At 42.5% G+C, this 18,625-nt stretch overlaps 2 protein-coding genes across 2 annotated transcripts; one reads left to right on the forward strand and one right to left on the reverse strand.

The window, feature by feature from the left end:
- Positions 1 to 1,019: 1,019 nt before the first annotated feature.
- On the forward strand, positions 1,020 to 5,616 carry coq10a (coenzyme Q10A). Its single transcript, XM_061303429.1, has 5 exons — positions 1,020 to 1,563; positions 2,625 to 2,774; positions 2,850 to 3,042; positions 3,555 to 3,656; positions 3,723 to 5,616. Exons 1-5 carry the CDS (start codon positions 1,427 to 1,429, stop codon positions 3,888 to 3,890), a joined length of 750 nt encoding a protein of 249 aa, XP_061159413.1. The 5' UTR covers positions 1,020 to 1,426; the 3' UTR covers positions 3,891 to 5,616.
- An 815-nt stretch (positions 5,617 to 6,431) lies between these two features.
- Positions 6,432 to 18,267, reverse strand: cs (citrate synthase). Its single transcript, XM_061303416.1, has 11 exons — positions 18,097 to 18,267; positions 15,405 to 15,455; positions 14,704 to 14,811; positions 12,322 to 12,387; positions 12,006 to 12,137; positions 11,346 to 11,534; positions 10,076 to 10,275; positions 9,704 to 9,833; positions 9,507 to 9,608; positions 9,000 to 9,209; positions 6,432 to 7,970 (listed from the first exon to the last, which is right to left on the reverse strand). Exons 1-11 carry the CDS (start codon positions 18,145 to 18,147, stop codon positions 7,800 to 7,802), a joined length of 1,410 nt encoding a protein of 469 aa, XP_061159400.1. The 5' UTR covers positions 18,148 to 18,267; the 3' UTR covers positions 6,432 to 7,799.
- Between the last annotated feature and the right edge of the window lie 358 nt (positions 18,268 to 18,625).

Genomic DNA, 18,625 nt, shown 5'->3' on the forward strand with positions numbered 1-18,625 from the left:
AGGATGTTTGGATCCATCAGACGGTCTTTTGCCCGTATGACTCCTGCGATTTTCAGACCCCTGTTTATCTCTCACGTGCGTCCCATTCTTGAGTACGGACTGCCTGCAGTATTCCCATTGACCAAGTACGAATCCGATATGCTGGAGCGAGTTCAACGTCGCGGTACGAAAACAGTCGCAAAACTTCACCAGCTTTCCTACGAAGATCGACTGGAACAGTTGAATCTCTTCTCTCTGGCCTACCGTCGTCACCGAGGAGATCTGATATATACCCGGCGCATTCTCCGAGGCGAACTTGGTGAAGACCTGAGGGAGTATTTCATCTTAAATAATGATACTTCGACACGTGGTCACAGTTTGAAGCTATACAAACCGAGGAGGTTACGCATCCATGGTGACGCCACTCTCTCTACCCGTGTAGTTAATAGCTGGAACCGCCTACCCGAGTCATGTATCACAGCCCAGTCAGAGGAAAGTTTCAAGCGAAGTATTGACGCAGTGTTTAAAGTCTGAAAGGTGAAACTGCCGACCGCGGTATCGGTACCGACTTTTTTCCGACATTTCAACCGCGGCTTGGTAGCATCCCTTCAACGTCCGGGAAGTGAAGGAGCTGACAAGGGATTCTTCCCTCTGCTTTCTACCTCTCAATGAAGTCAATGAAGTCAATGATAGTGGCTAAGGCACCAGACTGATCAGCAATGTCAGTCTCGTATAATTAAAGTATTAAATCAAATCTTAATACAACTGGGATTAGATCTTTAGATTTTCTTTAAATTTCATTGCTGTATCTTTTAATAAATTACAATACAATATAGTGATATTTATTTATTATTTTTAAAAAAGCATACACCAGTTGACAGGGTGTTTTTGTGTGAATGGAACGTATTAAATGACATTTTTATTTATTTCAGTGTAGGGAATTGAAACCCAAGTGATTTTAGTCGTTTATGTACCACAAAATCAGACCGTTCTGGGTTTTGAATCTGTGGTCCTCCGCCACACTAGGGAGCAGCCTTTAGTCTGTCAGCCGCTTTGAGCTGACCAGCAGAACAAGCAATTTGTCCCACCGGCGTTTTAGTGATCAGCAGAAGGTCGTCGGGAACTGGCAAGCCGGTATTCGGCAACAAACAGAACATACCTGCCAAGTCTGCCGTAGTTTATGACCAGTGACGATGTGACAGCGCGAGTGATGTTTTCGCTTTTTTGTTGCGGAAATTCAGACTATTACGATTCCTCGCTAGCTGGCTAACGTTAGCTTGCGCTTAGCTAGCATCACTTGTGATCGTTACGTCGCCGGCTTGTCATCGAATGCTTTTTCTGTGAGCGACACGTCTTACCTCTGCACGGACCGAAAAGCGCTTTTTTTCCGATCGCTTCAGTCAGCTCCATCCCTGTTTACTCATCTTGACACCGTGTGGCTGTCTGGATGGCAGCCGCGACCACAGCCCGGAGGTTGCCCATGGGTGTGCGGACTTTTAGCGACTATCTTCAGCTTGCCATCGTGGGCTCGCCCCGGTCTTGTCGCCCATCGGTGCCCCGAATGTGCACGCGACAAAATATCAGGTAATGAACATCAGATGATCTGTCTGTGAGTGTTAGTGTTACTTAGATTGCAATCGAACATTACTGTGACTTGGAATTGCGAGTACAGTACATAGCGTTTCGGTTTCGAGGTTACGAACGGTGCCCGATGAACTAGTTTACGCTATGACGTAACAAGGCATCGTCACGGCTTGTCACACCAGGTTTTCTTTTTCTATTGTTTTACAACACATATATATAAACACATAGCTTACTCTAATTATGATTTTACTACTGTTTAGACTGCTTTAGTGACTATATATATTTTTCTTTAACCCCAAACAATACTGTGACTAAACTTCGAATTTATGTGCATTCATAATGAAAAACTATGGTCATTGAACAAAATATTGAAATAAAACTGCAACTAAGTGAATTCGTGATCCACTGTACTGGTTAATATTCCCCTCTTCCAAAATATTTCATTACAATTATTTTATGATTCCCCACTCCCCATTGCCCATCCCCGCCGTAGACCAATCAGCATAAAGTATTATGTCAAAATAAAGTCTTCTTTAAATAAATGGCTCAAGCTCTTTGCAGTTTAGTCTTTTAAAGCCCCCGGCAGATCTTTGCAGAAGTAGAAGGTGTCTATACCTCAATATAGTGAGATGAAGTCTACTCTGCCGTTCTTGGACCAAATGAACATCTTTGTATGTGTTCCCCTGAAATGGAAAGACATACAGGAATAGAAAATCAAGCGACTAAGGTGTACAACAAGCAGAGCAGAAGTTTTTTACTTAAGTCATTTGAGTGAAAGGTTTGCATGTTGTTGAAAGGCCCAAAAGTTTTTTTTCCAAAACACCTGTGTCACTGAGGACGGAGCGGACGGAGATTATTCTAGTCCCATCTTGGCTCGTTGAGGTCAGCCACATTCTGACACCACATGTCACGGGAGCACTTGTTACATCAAATGAGAAAACGCCAGCAGCAGCCAGCCAACTTTCTATGTCCTATTGTCTGTCACTCTGGAGGTCAGAATTTACCGGTGCACACCCGCAGCCTTTTACTACACTCACACGATGTCTTTTGTCCCCTCGCAGACATTTGTCCTCATGCGGCATTTTGATGACAAGATCTCCCAGAGTGCTTTGCCTCCACGACTGGGAAGCAATGGCGAGTGTTCCCCAGAGCAGGAACTTCATCAGCCTTACCAATAAAAGAAAGGAGTACTCGGAACGCAGGATACTTGGGTAACGGTCGCCGCCAAGAAACTTGGGTGGCGCTCGCCCTCCTCCCTCGCTGAGCATGTGTCCTATTACCTGCAGGTACTCCATGCTGGAGATGTACGATGTGGTTGCCAACGTCGACGACTACAAGCTGTTCGTTCCGTGGTGCAAGAAGTCTCTGACGGTGGCCAAGCGGGCGGGCCACTGCAAGGCCCAGCTGGAGGTGGGCTTCCCGCCTGTCATCGAGCGCTACACGTCCATGATCAGCTTCGTGCGGCCTCACCTGGTCAAGGTGAGTTCTCGCCATGGCTCTGGCTGTATATACTTCATTTTCAAATCGACACCACAATGTAGTGGAATGCAATTTACAAGTTGCAAAAACTCATATTTTCGGGAAACATAATAACAAAACAAGGCTGTTTTGGTTGGTCAGCTGACTATTATTCTCATTGCAGCCCAAGAATCCTGGTCGTGCTGTTAGTAGGACATCCTTTTCGCGGTGGAAGCCGCATGCTAAACTCGTGATACGAAACATGTTCGTTGCCATGCCTCCATTTTCTTCATTTCCTCTTCTACTTTTATTTGGGGCATTTGGCATACTGTGTACATTTGGTGCAGACAGTCAACACGAATATGGATGTTGGCTTTTGGATGCCAGTCTGAACTTGGATCTTAAGATATACAAGTTGCACTTGCGTGTAAATTGCACGACCTGACAAACTTGAAAAAGCCTCAAAGTAATTTTTCTGAATGTTTTCCGATCATTTTAATAACCTTCGTCGTTCTATCGGTGCTGACTGCCAGGCCGTGTGCACGGACGGAAAGCTGTTCAACCACCTGGAGACCATTTGGCGTTTCAGTCCTGGCATTCCCGGTTACCCTCGCACCTGCACTGTTGACTTTTCCGTAAGTCGCCACTCCCTCCGCGGCCGCTTTGCCATTTCTGTGAGCACGCCCCTCTCACCTCTACAGATATCCTTCGAGTTTCGCTCCCTGCTGCACTCGCAGCTGGCCGCCATGTTCTTCGACGAGGTGGTCAAGCAGAACGTGGCTGCTTTTGAGCGTCGTGCCTGCAAAATCTATGGCCCAGAGACTCGTATCCCACGAGAGCTCATGTTCCACGAGATCCACCAGACGTGATGTCCGGCCGTAAAACACCCAAACTGCATGAAGCTGCTGCTTAGTCTCCCCCCCTACTCCCAGCCTACCCCCCCTACCTCTCTTGAGGGACATTGTCCAGCAAGTTCATGTACAAAACAACAAATACATCATCAAACAATACGCTTTTATTTAAAAAAATATATATATTTTTAAGACAACCAATCCTGAGTTTATTTCTGAAGGGGAGGAAGTCCAATGTTTCACTGTGAGCTTCAGTTCAAACATATTCCTTCACGTTGATTTGTTTTGATACACTACTCACAAAAAGTTTGGATGTTAGCTGAAATATCAGGATGAATCTTGAATGTTGCCAAACTTACAGGTGAATCTAATTCAAACTTCTCACAATTTTTGAAAGCACATATGTATTCAACTGTTTAGTGTCTCAGCACTTTTTCCTACAACTTGCTGTTCTCTAAGAAGGAGCCACATTCACAGCAGGTGTTTTTTTTAATGACTCTTCCAGTTAATCTTTCATGATATTTTAGGCTCATCCTGAAAATTCTCCAGTATCCCATTTTTTGTGAGTCGTCTGCTTTGCTTCATAAGTGTGCTTGGTGCTAAACACTTCATATATAAGTGTTTTTTTTTTTTAAAGGGGGAGCGGATAAAATGTGCCATTTTTGGAACAGTGAGAAAGTGTTAACAGGTTTGAGTAAAGGGACAAAGAAGTTTTCTTTCTGCACTTTGAACTTGCTTGCTGTCATGTGTGACATTTGCATACGTGTGCACAGATTTGGAAGCCTAGTGGTGAACCACCTCATGCCAGTGCTTTAGCTTTTCTTTTATCATCTCAGGAGAAGTATATGGGCAGCTGCATCACATCTGCTCAGTTACACACTGTTTTTTTTTTTTAATCTGAAGATAATTTAAAATGCAGGAATACAGCTATCTTATTTTTTAAAAAAAAACTTAATTCCAGTTTTTAAATAAATTCAAGTGTTTTAGACATATAAAAGGTCATTTTTGTTTTTAAAGTTTCATTTAAAAAAGATATAAATCTGTACAATTGTAAAAAAAGACAAAAAAACAGGTGAATTCAAATTACTTTTCTGATTAAAACCTGTTCACATTTTTCAGCTTTCCCAACCTTTTCTTTTTTGTGTTCAAATAAAAAGATAAGTCAATTTGCAGTTATTCATCTGTTGTAGTCCAAATTGGTCTCAAAGTGCTCATACTTTTATTAACTTTTCCTTGAAAATGGGTAAAAGCCGAACCACAAATATCCGGGGGTCCACTTTATACTCAAGTTCAATCAACATTTCAGAGCTTCAATGTTACATGGCAAATGAAAGCATGAGAGGAATGCCCTTTAGCCTGCAGCGTTCACACTAACATTGTTGGCCTAGGAACTTAAACTTGTCGTTTGTTTGCACATGTATGCAAGGCTGCAACTTGTGTTTGTGCGCTGCACACTCATTGATTGTAAGACATACAAAAGATTATTGTATCTATTTTCAACTTCCTGGCCCGTGCTTTGATGTGGCAACTTGAACCAATTGACAAAATAAGTGTCGCTTTGCTACATGGGTGATCTCATGTTGTTGAGCTTTTTTTAATCTGCGGGGGAGAACCCTCGTGAGGCAGGGAAATATTTAAACTTTCAAGCACCTGTGCGTTATTGTGATGTCCCTATGTTGTAGAAAGGATGAAGTGTACTTTTGGAGGCAAGACTGTATATAAATAAAGTTCCTTATTTTCAGTGCGTGCAGCTTCTGAGTTGTCGATCCATCCAATCAATCAAGTAAGCAACAGAAAAGTTAGCCATCATGTCTAGTTTTGAACCAAATTACCTATAGAAATGTCAATTACAACCAATAAACTTTCTTGTACAAAAGCTTATCTTGTTCAAAGCAAAGGTCAACCCCAAAGTTTTCTTGACAGTAATACTAGGTTGGTCCCTACTAGTTTAATCACTGCGTCTATGTTAGTATTCTGTGTGGAATATGACTTAAGCAGCAAAATTCTCCCATTTCTATCCAACTCAGGGTGGCCATGTTACCATTTGCTGTCGACTGAAAATGACATCACAGTCTCTAGGTCATTTTCAAGTTTTAAGCAGACCTGGGTGGCAGAATGTAGGGTGTTATTAATATCCTAGCACATTCAGTAAGAAGGGCTCGTGTGACTGAGGAAGGCCAAAGTACCTTTTAGTGCCATGACGCACATCTCTGGTCGTTAAGACTTCATTTCGACTACTGAGCCACAGGGATTTTCATTTTCAAAAAAAGAATGCAGACGTCTGCAGGTTCTAGTTATGACAAAGGCGATTCGGAATGGTCTTTCACGTGGCATAGCACCGTCTTGTGTTAAATGTTGCCCACTCAGCAGCTATTGCAGCCTGGTCACCCTGGAAGGGGGGGATTCTCCAATCTGTGGCCCCTTGTCAAGGTTTCTCGCCCTCCTGGCGTTAAGCATGGAATGTTAATATTAGCCAACTGTGGGCATATGAAGTCCTCTGAGACTTTTTATGAGTAAGGGCCTTATAAATCAAATTGACTTGATAAGAAGCACACCAGGCAGTGTTAATAAAAACCTTTATTTTTCCTTTTTTTTTTCCGTTTTGAGTCATGTTTTTCAGTATTTATTGCCCTGTCCGACCCATCCTGCCCCCTGAAGCGCATCTGATGAACCCACCTTACATTTCATTCTCATTTACGACCTTCCTGCTCCTCTATGATCAAAGTAACGAATGCGGCGAGGCAATAGACATGAGTGGCGGGGGAGAGAGAGAGAAAGAGAAGGAAGGATTTGGAGAAGCAAAAATGGAGTGTTGACACACAAAGTCACAGGTGGGCAGGCTGTCTTGGCAGCGGAGCTCGAGAGCAAGCTCGAAACCACCCGGAACAAATGAGCAAAAACACGTATGTACAAGATAGCTGCGGTTTCTACACGAGAGACTGAACTATGACACAGTTGGTACTCGGTGTGGTTGTTACGAGCAGAACTTATACATATATATAACCTATGTACACAAAGTATAAATAAAAGTAAAAAACCACGACACGACCCAAGCATGATAGTTCGATACATATTAGGGTCTCTGGCCTCAAATGACAAGATCAAATCAATCGAGTAAATGCTGATTTTGGACTAGTCGATGTTGAAAAAAACGCTCTCGTGTGGAGGAAAAGCAAAAAGCAACTAACATGAACGGACATAAAGAATTACAAAGCCCAAACCTGCTTTGGATTCACGCTTGCTCTTTTGCGTCACTACGGCCCACCCGCTTGCCCACTGTGCCAATTGCCAGTTTAAAACAGTGCCGGCCGGGTTCAGACAAAGACAAGATGGTTATTTTGATCATAGAGGGAAGACAGACCAGCACTAAAAATAACAAAAATATAGATCCAGATTGAAAGCGCCATTATCTTAGTTTCTCCCCAAGTTTCATTTTTTTTTTTCTTTCAAACAGCTTGATTGCGGTGAGAATGGTGAAAACGGGAGTGCTCATAAATGGGAGTGAAACGTTGCCAACGGCAGAAGAATGGCAGGGGCGATGCATAGAAGAAACCAAAGCGACATGTCAACAGATTGTTGGGGGACTTGGCTTTAGCCACTCAAACAAATACTACAGAGGAAGTGCAATTGACTTCCACAATTCCCTTTGAGTGTCACGCTTGATTTAGAGTGAGGCCTTGCGAGGCTAGCTTAAAAAATAAAATCTCAGGTGGGTATCTATTTCTACGCGAGTGGAAGTTTCACCTCCCGAGGAGGCAGCTGGACAACTAGCAGTGGCGAGAGGAGAGTCTTTTTGTATGTAATGACATTTAAAGTATAGTCTTTCAATCCCTCAGGATTCGGAAGGGTGGACAGGGAAGGTTTGGGGGGGTAATCTGTCACCTTTGCACCTCCGCTCACCACTACAACTCCCAGCGCAGTCGGCGATCAACCCGACTTGGTGCCCACCAGAGACATGAGTCCATCCGTGCTCATGGACTTGGGGCGCTCCAGCGGGAAGCCCAGGGCTCGACTCCACACGAGCTGGGCCAGCACACCGAGAGCCCGTGAGACACCAAACAGCACCGTGTAGTAGTTCATCTCTGTCATTCCGTAGTACTGCAGGTGGGGGAGTACAGGGGGGAGCGGTCAGATCCCGACGCATGCACAAGCATTAGCCAAAACACAATTTGACCGCATGCAAATACATTCATCTGAACTATGCAAATGTGCAATTCCTCAAACCACTCCATTGCAAGAGTCAGTCCCAACCACTGTGCCATGAGAAATAGGACATGGGAATTATTAATTATGACGGAAAAAACTATGCCCGATACATATTATGACAGAACAGTGTACACTGAGATTATTATTCAAGGTTGTTGCTTGCAAATTCACTTTTATTTAAACCTATCCACCCTGGCTTTATGCTCAGGCTAAAGTAGTAAATTACCTTGGCGCCCTCTGTTGGAGCCCTGGGGTTATTGGCTTTACGGAAATGCTAGTGCTGTTTTCATCTATCTGCCTTTGAGATGTCCCACCCGGCTTAATTGCACTACTAAAATGCACTTTGTGCACAGTCAAAGGTGAAACCTTCTGCTTTTCTTCCAATACAAGTACCAATAGTCCACACATGGTCTATTTTGCCCGGATTGCCAAACATTAACAATTGTCTGTTAATGCCAAAAGATGGGTTTAATGGACTTGTGTAATGGTTTGTGTCGACTGTTAATTGAGTACAGAATAGTAGTTTGTATAATACGAGTTCATGATTGGTACATGATGGTGGTGGCGGCGTTTTATTATCCTCTCAGCGTTATCCTGGCATCTTGTGGCACCTAGCAAAATTACAGATGGCTTCTAGTGAGGGGTGGGGGGGTGTTTTATTATCCTTTCAGTGTTAAGTAGTCAGCTGCCATCTTGTGGCAACTAACAAAATTACAGATGGCTTTTAGTGGGAGGTGGGGGCGATAACTTGCTTTGTTGCCTTATTACATAAGTGCCATGCTGCGACTGTTAGTCCATCCATGACGCATCACTTGACAACCGCAACGGCTAGTCTAATACTCACCTGCAGCAGAACGCTGCTACTGGTTACCCATCCATGACACGTCACTTGACAACCGCAGGAGCTACTTTAGCACTCACCTGCAGCAGAACGCCACTGTGGGCATCCACGTTGGGCCAGGGGTTTTTGGCCTTGCCCTGCTCCAGCAGCACATTGGGGACAATCTTGTAGAGCTGAGCCACCATCTTGAACATTGGGTCATTGGGCAGGTGCTTGAGGGCAAACTCGCGCTGGCAGGTATAACGAGGGTCCGTCTTCCTCAGGACGGCGTGACCGTAGCCTGGCACCACCTGACACAAAGACGGTACATTGCATCAAATGTTATTGACGACAACGTCTGCAAGATTTCGTTTTGGGACGGGCTATGTGACGGCTGTTATCAATTTCCATTTTATTACTACCTTACAATGTAAATGATAGTCGACTACTGTTTAATGAGCTTTTTCAGAGCAGTCAGGTTGTCAAAGGAAACCAGTAAACGCACAGAACAACATTCAATTGTGACACTAAGCATTTTGGTTTAAATTCAACCTGAGAAGCTACATGTAATTTAATTCTATTCCATGGCAAGAACTGAAGCTATTCACCCTTCCGGATTTGAGCGTGTTCCAGATGTAATCCCTCATCCTCTCATCTGACACCTCCCCTCCGAGCTCCTTCTGCAGTGCGGTCAGCCACACCAGCACCTCCTGGGAGACAAAGGAGCAGGGGACATCACTGACAGGACAAACCAACACTTAATTGGCGGTATGTATGTCTGTCTGTCTGTCTGTCAATGACTTACCTGGTTTGCCAGGCCGTGAAGAGGACCAGCCAGGCCATTCATGGCGGCGCTGAAGGACAAGTAGGGGTCTGACAAAGCGCTGCCCACCAAGTGGCTGGTGTGGGCACTGACATTGCCTCCTTCGTGGTCACTGTTGCATGACACAAACGTCAGCTTGTCTAATGCTACAGTAAATGAACATGCAAATGTGCCCATTTTAAAGTAGAAATTTAAATGTATTGTAGATACGTCAACAAGTATTTTGATCGTTGACTAAATGAACAGAGTGTATACTATGAAACTCAAGTATTCCTTTTATAAGCATTTTGTTTGTTGACAGAATTTAGTGGTTTATTTATTCAATCCAATATAAGACAATATATTTGGCCCAACCTGTGGATAGTGAGATAGAGTCTCATGAGCTCAGTAAACTGAGCGTCGCTGTAGCCCAGCATGTTGGTGAAATTGTGAGACCAGTCCAAGTTGGAGTCAATGGCTCCGATGCTACTGCCTTCGCGGTACAGGTTGCGGTAGATCTTGGCCGCAATACAAGGCAGCTTGGCGATCAGGTCCATGGAGTCTTCATAGACATACTGAGATAGAGAAGAGAGCCAAAAAAGTGGGTGGCTTGGACAGACGCATGACTTTGCCGTCGCGTTATTTGAGCTAGTATGCTAACAAACACGTGTGATGAGCCTCATGTGGCGGTGTTTGTGTTTAAAATGTATCTATTGAATACTGTACAATGGTTTGTGTAACGTCGATGAAAAGATTGTACAGAGGCTAGATGCATGCTGTTGCTGCTTTATTATCCTTTATATTTTATGGGCTTTGCCTCCATCATGTACATGAAATTACAAAGCCCTTCCTGGGAGGGCTTCAGTTGGTCAGATTTTCACCATTTCACAGCAGTGCTTGCTTGGTCCATAGCCCCTGCAATTTGTTCGAGCATCGGTGTGAACACATGCAATAATTTTCCATAAATGGTGGTTTTCCATAAACCAGCAATTTCTTTTAAGGCTGTCTCATTGTACGATGCCATTCAGTCACAATGGAAGACTTTATTTACACTTTTGTTTTAAATTCACGCATGATATTTTCAAATAACCCAGAGCTATTTGGATTATAATAATATTACTAACTAAAGGGGAAATTCTGTATCTACACATTTGTTTTTGTTGCACACATGGAAGTTGCATGCAATGTAATCTTGTTTGTGAATTTAATAACGTGAGGTAATATAATAATTTAGAAATTAGTTGTCTGTGAATTAAATACAGTATATATTTAAAATATGACTCGTGAAGTTCAGCATGGGCTCGGACTCAAGAGTTTAATCAGTCCACTGGAGCATGTTTGTTAATTTCATTGGTCAGATTTGATGAGACTATCAAAGAATCTATTGGCGACATGAGGCCTCTAAGTGGAAATCCATAAACCATGACCCAATTAAAGCATCTGGGCAGTATAGGTAGTTCAAAGCTGCTTAAAAAACTTCTTGCTTTTCAACTGGGTAATCAGACATTTTGCACCATATTCATACTGAGGCTGATATCATGACATCATGAATAAACTTTCTCATAATTTGTTAGGAGAGTAGAAATTAGGCATAGGCTGATATTAAAAAAATACAATAAGGGCCAATGTAAGCATGATTACTCACCTCCCAGTACTTGGACTTGTGCACGCCCTCAGAGTAGGCACGTGCGAAGCTGCTCTCACTGTTAAGGGCCGTGATGGCGGCGCTGAACTGAGACATGGGGTGCAGGTTGGTGGGGAAGTTGTCCAACATGGTGACCACATGCGACGGGAGCGCCGCTCTCTTCGCCCACTCTTTCGACACCCAGTTCACCTGGCAAGCAGGAGCGTGTCGCATGATGTACGCATTGTGGACACATTTGTCTCACATATATAAAACTTGACAGAGAAGGTTTTTTTTTCCTCTCTCTCCGACGGGCTCAGCTGAAAGGCAATGGGCTTATCAGTCTGCCTTGACTTTATCTTTAGCAATAATGGCAATCAAATGATCTTTTGCCTCCGCAATAAAAGTGTCGGACCGATTTGTTTATAAATGATCACCAGACATTTTATAGCGGCTTGATGTTTAGAACCAAGCAGTTATGATGCTGACTTTACAACCATTTGTAGGCACGTACTGTACACCATGTTTGTAATGTGTGTAATTTGTTTAGTCATCTCAAAGTCCGGTCAAAGATAAATCTCCACGGCTTCAAAATGGACAACAGTTGCTCCTTAGGAGAAAAAAATATGAATAAAGTAGAATATGTTTTTTGTGGCTCCACTACACCACCCTGAGTCTCACCTGCTCCCCAGTGGGCACCTGTCCTGTGACCAGCAGCCAGAAGAGGCCTTCAGGCAATGGCTCCTCACCTCCTTCAGCTTTGGGCAATAACTTCTGACATTCTGGGATGCTATAGCCTCGGAAGCGGATGCCCTGTAACCAAACAGAATGATTCAAGCTGCTAATCCAGTCTACCAGTAACAGTATTTATTTTTCTTTCTTTTGGTTTAATCGAATAATGCTACTGTGACAATCCAATTTTCCTCACAAGATTATCTATCTATTCATCTAGCTATCTGTATTTAGGGCTAAAAGGGTAGCAATATTCAGCACTGACCTCATCGGGATCCAGCACAGAAGTCTCATATACCAGACCCTTCATGCCCCTCATCCCTCCATATACCTGGACAAGCAAACAAATGCAATCTTAAAATAATTTAAAAAAAAAACACAGATAAATGTCTTTCAGTTGCACTCCATCTTCAAAGGGGAAAAAAATCTATTTAGTGTTATTATATTGTTGATCAGGCAGGTTGCTTCATAGATTAGAAGAGACCAACAAATGTAAAACATGACATTGCTTTGTACATGCTGGAAATGAATGTGCAACCAAAGACTGATGCTACGTCAAAATTCACAGGCTGCGTCCTCTGAAGGTCGGTTTTTCAGCTACGTGAGCCACTTGGGGCGCAACTCGATCTCAAGTGGTGTCGAAATACACACTAGGCCTCTCCAAATGCGGGCACCGTTTTTTTGGTTGGAAATGCAGGGCTGGCTTAGAACCAAACACACAGAGCTGATGTCACCTTTGACATTGAAGTGCCATTAAGTTGTTTTTTCTTTTGCGAAAGCAAGAATATGTTTTTAGGCAAGTTCCTTATTCCCAAATGTAGATACTTGTTTAAAATCATTGGTTGAATGAGTTTTCACTATGGTATAAATCTTTGAAGTTTGTGAGGAATAAGAAAGGCCCAAGAACGTTTTTCATTGCTTGAGAGGCTTAATTTACGAATTATTTGATTTGATTTATTTTCTTGTAATGTTTGTCTTAGTCCAGTGCTTCTCAAATAGTGGGGCGCGCCCCCCCAAGGGGGGCGCGGTGCTATTCCTGGGGGGGCGCGTGTGACCCTGGGGAACAGGCTTTTTATTTGGCAGTACTAGAATAAAGTGTAATTGCGCGTTTACTACAGCAGGGGGCAGTGGCGCTCTCATTGTTACTTCTGTCACGTTTGCGACAGTGCAACATTTTACGACTTACAAGACAAGTTAGGATAGTCACGGTGGGGAGGGGGGGCGCGAATAGATTTCTTCTTGCTGGGGGGGGGGGGGGCGTAACAGAAAATAATTGAGAAGCACTGTCTTAGTCTAACATTGGTGGACATTGTCCTTGGTTGCTTTTGAAGGAATGGGAAGATCCAGGCTGCTAATTGTCTTACTACAATTTGAAAACCACATGTAGGTGTGGCACGCTGGAACTAAAATCATTCAGCCAAAAATGTAGCCTTTGAGTATGCAGCAGCCTTTTAATTTGGACACAGCCTGTTTCTCAACATTTCTTGACAGCACCTGTGTGTGTTCATGTGACTCATGATGCGCTGGGGCAAGCTCTCACCAAACACCAAAGTCCATTCTTTAGCTATGATTTGCTAGTGTATTGCATCAAATTGTCAAATCTGCTCATGTTTGTAAAGATCCAGAAAGGGTCACCATGCACCCTTGTGTTGCAGTTATTATCTGGCAGATTGGTGGCCTCATCAGGATGACCTGACTGATAGATAACCGGCGCAGACAACCCTGACAGATTAAGTGGTTTGACTAATCTGCGTTACACTTCATGGCTGACCTAGTGTTGCCAAAATTAACCCAACACAACCCATCAGACGATTATGCTTACTGGACATTTTGCATTACGTCAACCTTTTGACGCTTTGAAGGAGCATGGCAAATTGATCTACCGATGAATAGCACAGTTCATACACAAGTCAACTCAATGTTCTTTACACAGTAACTAAAATCAATTACAAGCAGAACTTGCTTTTGAATACCGCGTTATCTACAGTGTAATCTCAAACTTTCACTTAACACTGAGAAAGACGTGGTAAAATCCACAGATAATTTTATCACAAGTGGTGGAGCAAAACTTGGAATTACAGTTAACAGTTGGAATCTACGTTCTGCTATTGTTTATTCTCAAGTTGAAAATGACTTTGCAAATATGTACAATCCACGCTTCTTGCATTTTCACACTGCTGCACCCACACCTTTTCCGCATTACATATTTACACATGTTCGAACCGTGAATAAGCATCTCTCTTATCGCCATCAAATTTACTTAATCCTATTTTATTGATTTAGTTGTATTTTCAGTAAGTCTTGGGACTTACTGCGCTAGCGTGAGACCTCGGGTAGCATGTTTGCAGGAAAACGTGCAGGTGGAAAAAGAAGCACTTTCATTTGTGCTGTATGTGTTGGGGGTAGTTATATTTGATGTTTTTGTGCAAGGGAGTGGGGGGGGGCACATGGCTGCGGGTTGAATTTCAAAAGAGGCATGGGAGTGTGAACATTGTATGAACCACTCGTGGCACATTGCTACAGGAGGAATACTTGAAATAATCATGCTAAAACAATTATAACGCGTGTTGTAGTTTTTTCCCCCCCTACAGACGATATACTTTATTAACCTGTGATAGAAATTACGTTGAAGAGTCAGTTTGCTCACCATATCCACAGTAATCTGCCCTATGTTGGTTTTCCCATACTGCTGCTTAAAGTTCTTGATCCTGCTCTGTTCTTTAGGGATCAGGTCTGACAGAACGTCCTTCAGGTTCTGGATTGGAAAAAAAACACACACACACTTGAAGAGGGCACAAACACCTAGTCCAAAAATAACACACTGCTAAAATATGATCAACAGTCTGATTGTAAACATTTGACCACAAGTATTGATTGACCTACAAAAGGTCCGCACAAAAAATGGTCTTTTCCTGAGCGGGAGAACACTGCCTGGAACATTTGGAGACCTGTGCAGACATACCTGAACATTTCAGATGACCTAACGGGATATGTATACAAGACCAGAAACTAGTTGAGACTAGAGACTTTTTCACACTGCAATAAGCAACACGCAGTGAGCCGTTGACGGAACCGTTAGCTGGGTTCACAAGCATGTTTCTGACATTCCATTGGAATTCAGAGTGACAGTTTCTGGTCAACTGTTTACATGTGACGTGATCTGTTCCAATGCAGTGCATGCATGCGCCACTCTGATTAATTGGAAAAACTATTTTAGAGGTGTTCCGATCTATGTAACCATCACAAGCTTGATCAAGATGGAGGCCCGTTGTCTTTTATAATTTCAATCGTTTTACACTTTTAATGCAGCATAATTGAGACGATCGGGTTGGGCTCAAGGGGACTTACTGTTGTGGAGGCGCTGGCGTTTCTTGCAGCTGTAATGAAGTAGGTGGCATTCTGTGGCACAAGAAATAATTGCGACATAATTAGCAAATCAGGTACAAACCAGGCAGGTATTTTTGGACAGCAATATTTTATGCGAGAAACTAAAACCGCCTTCTGCAAATTCAACTCATTTTTATTTACAGAGCAGTTTAATATATATATTTAAAAAAAGGCAGCTGAAACAAAGTGCTGTCCGTGAATAAATTCAAACAGAAATTACAATACAAATCAAAACAGAGATGCAGTCATTTCAAAGCACTCAACATCATCATCATCATCATCTAAGACAACAAAGCATAAAGCTTTTACTGCACTCGACATTGTGTCAATATAACAATCAATCAAGCATGTAAATTAGTAACACTTCTCCACTCAATTCTCATTCATAAATAATCTCAATTCCACTGAGCCCAGTTTTCATAAATGCATCATCAATGTGTCTCTGTAGGAAAAAGGGCTATTTTTATTTGAGGTTACAGCTGTGGTCAAACACTAATAGAAAGAACTAATAGTAAGTACAGTTGCGCTGCAAACGATTTAGGCTCTCTCTTCAACCTATAGCAGCAAAGAAAAAAAGTTATGTCTGCTTCATGTTGCCACTGAAAGACGACTCCCCTGAGAGGACAAGTTAAATCAACAACTGAAGGAGGAGTGCGGTTAAAAAGCTTTGGGTTAGTTGGCTTTGGTCCCACTGGTATGATGAGTAACCACAAACTGGTTGGAATGAAATTACTCAGGAGGGTCATCGAAAACAAAAGGTAGGATCTTATGTCACCTCACATTGCTGAGGGGCCATTATGTAACAGCCTGGGAAGGGCTTAAATATGGGGCATTAGTCAGTGCTTACTTCCTGGGCGGAGCACGGGACTTAAGGACATGAGCAACTATTGAATCACGTTTAAACATTCAACTGGCAAGAAAACTGTTCTCCAAATATTAAACAACGCATTCTTACTTCAAGCTGTTTACAGTTCACTCTTGGTTTACAATAAAGGTGATATACAAGTTACATATTTCGACACAAATGTTCCAAGCAAACCGCATCATTGTAATTTTTCTAATTAAAATAATACAAAACCCAATAGATGAGGTAATTAGCATGAAATTATAAACCTTTTAAAAACTGTCTGGCAAAATTCCCCCCACCCTTTTTTTTAAAAATAAATATTGGGAAAAACTAAAATACTAACAAAAGGTAGCACACAGAACATCCTGGGCATGAACAAGATTGTGTTTTCCGTCTTATTTTGTGGTTCTGATCAACCACATCATGCATTGATCGGCAAATTATGGGAGAAATTAATAATGATGGGTTTCTCTGTTTTTCTGACTTTTAGGGCTTTACAAAAATATTTTTAAAAATCCTTTTCTTATCTGAGGATGTGAGATGACACTTCTGACGGCTCCCTAATTCATTTCTATTCAGATTATTTAAAAAAAAAAAAGGAACCTTTGCTTCAGAAAACTTTGCATGCACTCTTTAAACCCCACTGTAAATTGGCTACTATTGGCACCATCCAAGGATCATTCTATTTCTGAGGAAAAAAAAGCGAGTATCTCTATGAGGTATTTTGGAGAACAGATTTTAAATGTTTAAGAAACAATGCAAACACAAATGAACGTACATTCTTAAAGCAGAGCAGGGGGCAGGGGCAGTGCATGAATTGACCATCATTTGATGCATTTAACCTGAGAAAACTTCCTCTCCGAGTACGGGGTCACTTACAACTGTGCATGCTCAAACATGTGAAGCACCAGGTGTTCTGTCACATTTGAGATTTTGACCATCAGGGCTTGTTATGTAAGAATAACAATAAAGAGCCAACCAGGGCAAAGACTGACTCGAGGTAAGAAAAAGAGGCGAGTGTGACTGAGGTTATCTGGGAATTGTCCCAATTTTGAAGCCAGATAACCATTGCAGGTTGTACAGCATTATAAATACAGATGACACAATAGGTTTTAATGCACTTTAACCTTGAGGTCAGTGGAATGAAAGAGTAAATTGTAAAAAAGTGGCAACCGGTGCAGACAGGCAATGTCACGCTTGATAATCTCAGGGGCAAATTTATTGGTGATTCATTTCCTATAAAGTGTACAATATACATACGTACTGTTAGACCACATTGACAAATGCACACCGTGTGCACAAAACAGTGCGGGTCGCCTTGACATTTGAAACGGTCCAAAAAAAAAGCCTTCAAGGATCTTAACACAGGATACAAAGTTAAGCAATGGGACATTTGTAAGTGAAGGTCAAGATGGTGGTGGAGAATTTTTAAGGGTGTCCCAGTACTGCAATTCTACAACACTAGTTAAACTCAGATTGTATCACTGATAGCCTAAAGTCAATTGACTAGCCAAATCCATGACAGTCTGCACATTGCGTATCTGAACTTGGCCAGATATGTCCCACTTGTCATTAGTCATAAAGGAACATGTAAATATTTGCCATCGCATTTGAAAAGAATTAGAACAACGTTAGTAATTTCAATCAAACGTTTATAGATAGATGCGGTATTTAATCCATAATGGAGACCGCCTTTATCTCACAATGTGGTCGTCGGAGCTAACATGAGCTACATTGTCGCTAGCCGGCTAACTTCGGTTTGACGGCTTAATCAAGTAACATGAAAGCCACGCACTGTCCTCTTACCTTTGAATTGAGGAGTTTAGGCGCTAGCCTACTGACAGTCAGGAACGACATTGTCGCTGGGTTCAAGTGTTACTCTACGATGTTTTCAGTTGATCAAGAAGTCACTACCGGTGCACCACGGAGCCGCTTGAAGGTGCCCCTCCAAAGAACAGAAGGTTGAAGAGGGATTCAGGCCCGCAAGTAGCATCAATATTGATTGGACGATAGACCGGAAACGAGGAAGTGCGTAGATGGTTGTGATTGGCTAGAACACCGCTACGCTAATGCTCATTTGACGGCTTCTGTGACGCTATCTGAACACGCTGTATGTTCAAGATCTGACTATGTCAATTTCTTCAACTTTACCTTCCTTTCTTAATTCCCGACGGGGCTGATATACATGATACAAATTTAAGCTCTGTTGAAGCCGGACAACTATTTTGATCATTTGTATCAGCACGTGTGTTGGAAAAGGGAGACAACTTAAACGTGCACAGCTATGGACCACTTGGAGTCTTCATTTAACTTTATGTACATAGTACATACATAT

The sequence above is a fragment of the Syngnathus typhle genome, linkage group LG2 (genome assembly GCF_033458585.1).
Source record: "Syngnathus typhle isolate RoL2023-S1 ecotype Sweden linkage group LG2, RoL_Styp_1.0, whole genome shotgun sequence".
NCBI lineage: Eukaryota > Metazoa > Chordata > Actinopteri > Syngnathiformes > Syngnathidae > Syngnathus > Syngnathus typhle.

Bases quoted from the DNA above. Each gene is read 5' to 3' on its own strand.
- coq10a (XM_061303429.1), top strand. From the start codon at position 1,427: ATGGCAGCCGCGACCACAGCCCGGAGGTTGCCCATGGGTGTGCGGACT. The intron at 1,564-2,624 runs GTAATGAACATC...GTCCCCTCGCAG, and splicing joins TGCACGCGACAAAATATCAG to ACATTTGTCCTCATGCGGCA. The intron at 3,657-3,722 runs GTAAGTCGCCAC...TCACCTCTACAG, and splicing joins CCTGCACTGTTGACTTTTCC to ATATCCTTCGAGTTTCGCTC.
- cs (XM_061303416.1), bottom strand. From the start codon at position 18,147: ATGTCGTTCCTGACTGTCAGTAGGCTAGCGCCTAAACTCCTCAATTCA. The intron at 11,535-12,005 runs GTGAGACTCAGG...CCTGCTTGCCAG, and splicing joins AGGTGCCCACTGGGGAGCAG to GTGAACTGGGTGTCGAAAGA. The intron at 7,971-8,999 runs GTGAGTGCTAAA...CCCCACCTGCAG, and splicing joins ACAGTGGCGTTCTGCTGCAG to TACTACGGAATGACAGAGAT.